We start from the raw sequence: 6,000 nt of genomic DNA, 5'->3' as shown, positions 1-6,000 counted from the left end.
AGTATATACCACATATATTTGTTGGTTTTATGTTTTATTGTAAGAAACAAAATCCTCCCTTTACCTTAATCTCAATTATTTAGTTTCAGTTAATCTCAATAAAATTCACTACGTCACAAAATGTGGAAACATTCACAAATGGCTTGCTACTTTTGCGATACACTCTAAATATCCCACGGATTTTACTTTGCACAAATGTTTGCATTGTAACGCTGCCCTCTGGGAGCCATGCACAGGCATCCTCCTCCTCTTCAATTCGTCTGGACCGAACTCATGATGTAAATCAGCGAGGGGGCGTGGTCTGTTCATAAACTATGAACTGTTCTTACGGGACACAGTGGCACTCTGTGAGCGTGTGTGTGGGTTGGGAGAGGAAGGGGGTTGGGGCGACCCGAAAATTGAAAAAAACGTTTAAAGCACAAGGTGAAGCAAACACGACTAACTCCAAACGACGGGGCTTACAGACTGTATTTAAAAATAAAAAGGAAGAGAAGCAGCGAGACGAGCCGGAGGAGGAGTGGGAAGAGAGGAAGATATAAAGAAAGGGAGGGGGGTGCACTGTGACACCGTGCAGTTGACTACATAGAGAGAGAGAGAGAGAGAGAGAGAGAGAGAGAGAGAGAGAGAGAGAGAGAGAGAGAGAGAGAGAGAGTAGCCCGCCGGCCCATTGAGGAAAGATGGCTACAGTCACTGCAAACGGAGTGCAGCAGGAGAATGGATTCAGCACCACGAACAGCGCCGGCAGGATGAACGGGCTTACCATCGGCCAGAACACCATTCCAATGAAGGACCACGACGCCATCAAGCTTTTCATCGGGCAGATTCCCAGAAACCTGGAGGAAAAAGACCTGAAACCCCTGTTTGAGGAATTCGGAAAGATATATGAACTCACTGTACTGAAAGACAGGTTTACGGGAATGCATAAAGGTTGGTTGCTTTGCTCTCCTTACTTTTACGATTCATTGGAGAGATACAGCACACATAAGAGACAGAAAGTGCATATACGTAGAGATCCAGCAGTAGAAGAAATTTAAAATATCCCGACTCAGTAGTGGAGCAGTCGGTTAGGAAAGTGTGTCGGTATATGTTGCCTGTCCCACTTACATATACAGATCTATATAGATGTACATGAGGGACGGACAACACGTGGAAAGTGAGAAGTGGAGTGTTAATTGTTACGGCGTTCAGCGAGTCCACGTGAATACTACAGCTGAAAACGCCTTTGTGTGTGTTTACATTGACTCTCATGTGCTGAAGCTCCTGGTGAGGCCAGTGAAGGGGGTGGGACAGTGGACAGGCAAGTACACGGGATGCTGCTATTCTGCAGCCCCATTTCTCTGTAACTTAAGGGAAAAAAAATGGATATTTGGTGCCCATTGTCAGATAGAAATAAATGCTTTCTTGGGAGCGGAAAATGCAAACCATTATCAGGCAATCAGCCTCTGTGATTAAGGTGGTGCTGGCATGCAGCTCTGACCTTTTAGCAGGCTGATAGGCTGCCTTACTTTTCGGATGTCATTAACTGTGTGAAAATACTATTTACATGGCAGCTGTGTTGTAATGGTGCTCCGTGGGCGGCTATGCAGTTAGGAAGTACAATGCGTGATAATAGTGGAGGCTGAGAATCAGCGTGCATCGTCTTTTGGCTTGCTCTGTGCAAATTCACACACTCTTTCAACCAACCCCTTTATTGTCCAAAACGATCGGGCTCCGAGCTCGCTCAGTAATTAGTCAGACAGGACACGGATCATCAGGGATCGATCAATGATCTAATGATATGCTTGTGATAAAAATAAACGAGAGAAAGCGGGCAGAAAAAAAAAAAAAAAAAAAAAACGTGGAAGTCATAATATAACCGAAAAAACCCAAAAACAAAACAAAGAAAAAAAAGAGGAACTTGAAGAATAGTCCGAAGTTTGCTTAAGGATATTTATATTCATAAACTTTGAATCTCTTAAGTTTTTCTTAGTTTTTGATTGAACTCCGCAAAAAAAGCAATGTATTTAATAATAGTAATGTATTAAAATTATTATTATTATTATTATTATTATTATTATTATTATTATTATTATTATTATTATTATTATTATTATTATTATTATTAACAATAACAACAACAACAACAATAATAATAATAATAATAATAATAATAATAATAATAATAATAATAATAATAATAATAGTCTTTGCTACTTTGGATCAGTTTGCATAATTTTAAATATTTACCCCACTTTAATATTCAGTTATGCCCTGCTGGATATAACTCTTATCTCTGTTACATACTTTCACACATATGTTAATTGATCACTTTAAATATTAAAATATACATCTGAAGATATATAATGACAATAAATTATGAGCTGAATATTGCTTCTCAAGCCTGTAAATGTAAGTGTAATAAGTGAGACAGGGGACACAGTTCATGATCTCATTGCTTAACACAATTCAAAGCCCTTCGTGGGAGGAATGAGCGCGGTGTTAAGTCTTGCTGCTCTGTGTCTGCATCCCTCAAGACATCCATGCACCACCTGTTCCTCCAGCCATCAGCCGCTGTTGCTTGACCTGCCCCTCATCATTCCACTGTTTTGTTTCGGCGCCCTGGATGATCGATTAAAATAATATTCCTGGTGTTCTTCTTGTTTGCGGACATCCTCAACCGTGCCTGAATGTCAACAGTCCTGAGGATAGTCGCCACAGGAAGGGTCATCTTGTTCCAAAGCCAAACTGTGTGTACGTTCAAATCATCCTCCACCAAGGCCACCCTGATGTACGTGTCATGCCTGCTCCATCCTGTGTGACATTCAAAAGTACTTGGGTGACATAAGCATGTGTTTTTAATAAGATGTCACCCATGCATTATAGGGATTAGTTTTTGTTACTGGCCCTTCATCCAAACCACATCCGAGACTCCTGCTGTGTCAATGTGTGATTCATCAAAACTGAAACGTAGCAATACAGCACTGAAAAAGAAGAACCAGGCACAGTTGATTTTTAACTTTTAAGCTTGTTTTTTGATTAATCAACAGAAAGACAAAAAAAGAAGGAAAACACTAAAGAAAGAAAAGGAAATTAATTACATAGCATGACAGTAAACATTTTATGAACCTGGCACAATGTTCAATTGAACTTCTTTCTTTTTTTTGAAAGAGCCAGTAAAAAGAAAAAAAAATACTTTGGATGAAAAAAAACATAACATCCCACACTTATTTTATTTTCTCCCATTTGGATTATGGCTTCCCCAACATTATGAGCTCCCCTGGGTTTACTGAGTTCATTCAGCCAGCAGAAATGAAACTAAATGTCCCAGGCTTCTGGGAAGCATAACATAACATAACATAACATAACATAACATAACATAACATAACATAACATAACATAACATAACATAACATAACATAACATCTTAATAGTGAATGGAAGACTGTTTTATCATGTTCAAATAAAACTTTCCTTTTCATTTCATAAAACTTTCATTTGAATCTCCAGTTTCCAATAATTATTCAGTTTTTGGTTAAAGTTTCACTGAAGACATTTTTCTTGTGAAATAAGTTCTACACAAGTTTTATTAGAACCGTTTCACTGCGTAGGATTCCTGTTATTTTTTGTGTTTTTTTTATTGTTGTTGTTTTTAGCAAAATGTACCACAGCAAGGCAACAAATTAATTCAGGATCAACTTTAAAAAATTATAAGAAAGTCTGACTGCTTGAAAGGAAAATCAAAAAGAATCAGGAAAGCACAAAAGAAATTTGACAAAGTTCTCTTTTCCAGATGAGATTCCATTGTGAAATTAGATTTGACAGTTTTGTTTCCTGTCTTGTGTCTAAATGCTTATTCTGAAGCCTCTGTTTTGCATAAAATTTCAATCTGACTTTTAGAAATGATATTCAGTACTTTTTTGCAGGTTAATTTTGAAGCCTGCCCATTTTATGCTGCATGTTGTGTTGCTAATAGATTATTCATTTTTAAGACCCAACCACACACAAAAAACCCCGTGTAAAATAGTCTTTAATTTTCCAGTTTGATTTAATGACAAGTTTAATTTCAGTGTCTCATTTGTATAATGTGTTAGATATTGGCATAATGTGCTAAAGTCTAACATGCATATATTTGACTTCAGGGTAATAAAGTACTAAATTTAGATAATTGGTTTATTTTTGTGATCCCTTAAATTAAAAACTTCATAATGACTTTGCTCTTTGCATTCAGACACCTACCTTAAAATCGCAGCTTGTGCTTAATAAAGCTTTGACTTTATTTCCAGTAAGGGATGGGTATGGCTGCAGGTGTCAGTTAGTTAATCGTTCTCCATAGGCGAGTTGCGGCTCTACTTTTCTTCACCGCCCGGGTGCTGTGACACAAAACTGCACCATAATTATGGATTTAAGGCCAGATTGGAACATGCCATGTTTCCTTATGACTAATTCATGTAAGTAGTACTGTAACAATCTGAACAGATGTTTTGTGCTCTGCAAATTCTTACTTTGGCTCTGTAGGGGATCTCTGGGGAATTGTGAGAATATCTGGGGAATTCTACATTTCATGTCGTCCTGGACATTTGAGCAGAGATGGAAAACAGTGCTTTTAGATTTATTTAAAAGATAAGCCTGTCCTCTCCCGCAGTTGCAACACAGTTTCCTCTAATGTTGATTTGATAGTTTGCGTGCCTTTGGGGAGCCTTATGCAGTGCGTGGGATGACTTGGCACTATCCGCGTGTATGGTGCTCATCAGTGCGTGGTGCAGCCAGGTCGAGCTGTTTAACATCTATCATTTTGCTGAGCCATACATTATCATAATACTTAGTGTCAGTGCCAGAGTGCATGCATTGTTCAGACATGCTGAATGTTAGTGGGGGGCAAATCTTTTGCTTGAGTAGCATTATCTATCAATCCTTCTCTGATGCTGAGAGGGGGGACTAAGAGCTGTGCCACACAGCCAGGAGTAAGAGATACAAAGAGTTCTTAAATATCCTCATCCATTCTCCTCTCCTTGGTTGGTCTGCGCAGTGTAATTGACTAAAAATAGCCAGTCAAACTGCTGGAAAGCAAGCATTTTGGGGACTACATTTCCAGAAGTAAACCACAGCAGAAAGGTGATTTGGAAACAAATATTTGAAAGTGTTTCTTCAGCTTTTTTAGGTTTGCTTTGAATTTTGAGGAATAAACTTTAATTCAATAAAAACAGCTGAGCCACGGCACGATGTTTGTATTGGTCTTTCTCTACAACAGGGGCGTTGTAGACCAAGTGCTGGTAAATGACTGACAGACTGTGTAAGCTGAGTGACAGGTGGAGCTTAAGTCTACAGATGACCTCTTTGATCATTAGAAAGGAGGCTCTGAGGGAAGCAGACAACTAGCGGCTGTGAACAGGCCGCTTCAAAAGTCGATAGATGGAACAACGGAGAGATGGAGCGATGGCTGGTAATAGTGTGGCCAAGTCAGATACGGGTAGTGCTGGATGAATCCTAACATATTTGTCTCTTTGCCTGTCACATGCAACAGCATCTTGTTACTTGTCTATTTTGTGTCATTTCTATAAGACAATTTTAATGTTAATTTTTGTTCTGCAAAAAAAAGACATTAATTAGATATTGAAAAATAGTAAGGGAAAAATAAATTATGTATTTTGTAAGAAGTTCCTGTTAAACTGAGGTTTTCGCCACATTTGTTAAGATGTTATTTCAATTAGTCGCTAAGGGTTTTTTTCTTAAAACAAACATAAAAACAAACAAAATCACTTTTCATTCCTGTACTCACACAGTTGTTAACACAAGCTTATTTCCATTTCAAAACAAGTTGTTCAAAAAGGCTTTATTGTCAGAAAAAAAGTTCTTAAAGTAATTACCCAAAATGTTTCTTGCAAGTGCAAAGACTAATTTCACCTTCTTTGCTTTTTCTTTGAACCAGTTCACAGGGTTTACTTTCCCATTTCCCTTACATACAATTGGTTGAACTTTTGTCCCTTGCTTAAATTATGGTGTGGTAAATTGTATTTGATTACC

The 6,000-nt window shown here is 38.1% G+C and overlaps 1 protein-coding gene across 5 annotated transcripts in view; it reads left to right on the top strand.

The window, feature by feature from the left end:
* Positions 1-613: 613 nt before the first annotated feature.
* celf6 (CUGBP Elav-like family member 6) overlaps positions 614-6,000 on the top strand; it is a 152,353-nt gene continuing 146,966 nt past the window's right edge. For all 5 annotated transcript variants that reach the window (XM_055036604.1, XM_055036602.1, XM_055036603.1 and 2 more), the window contains exon 1: positions 614-927. In XM_055036604.1, the coding sequence (XP_054892579.1) occupies positions 678-927 (250 nt within the window). In that variant the 5' untranslated portion in view covers positions 614-677. The remainder of the gene's footprint in view (positions 928-6,000) is intronic.

Source organism: Poeciliopsis prolifica, unplaced genomic scaffold, assembly GCF_027474105.1.
Source record: "Poeciliopsis prolifica strain line A6 unplaced genomic scaffold, Auburn_PproV2 SCAFFOLD011, whole genome shotgun sequence".
Lineage (NCBI taxonomy): Eukaryota > Metazoa > Chordata > Actinopteri > Cyprinodontiformes > Poeciliidae > Poeciliopsis > Poeciliopsis prolifica.
Note: the sequence above shows the minus strand (reverse complement) of the source record. Positions and strands in the feature narration are given on the sequence as shown.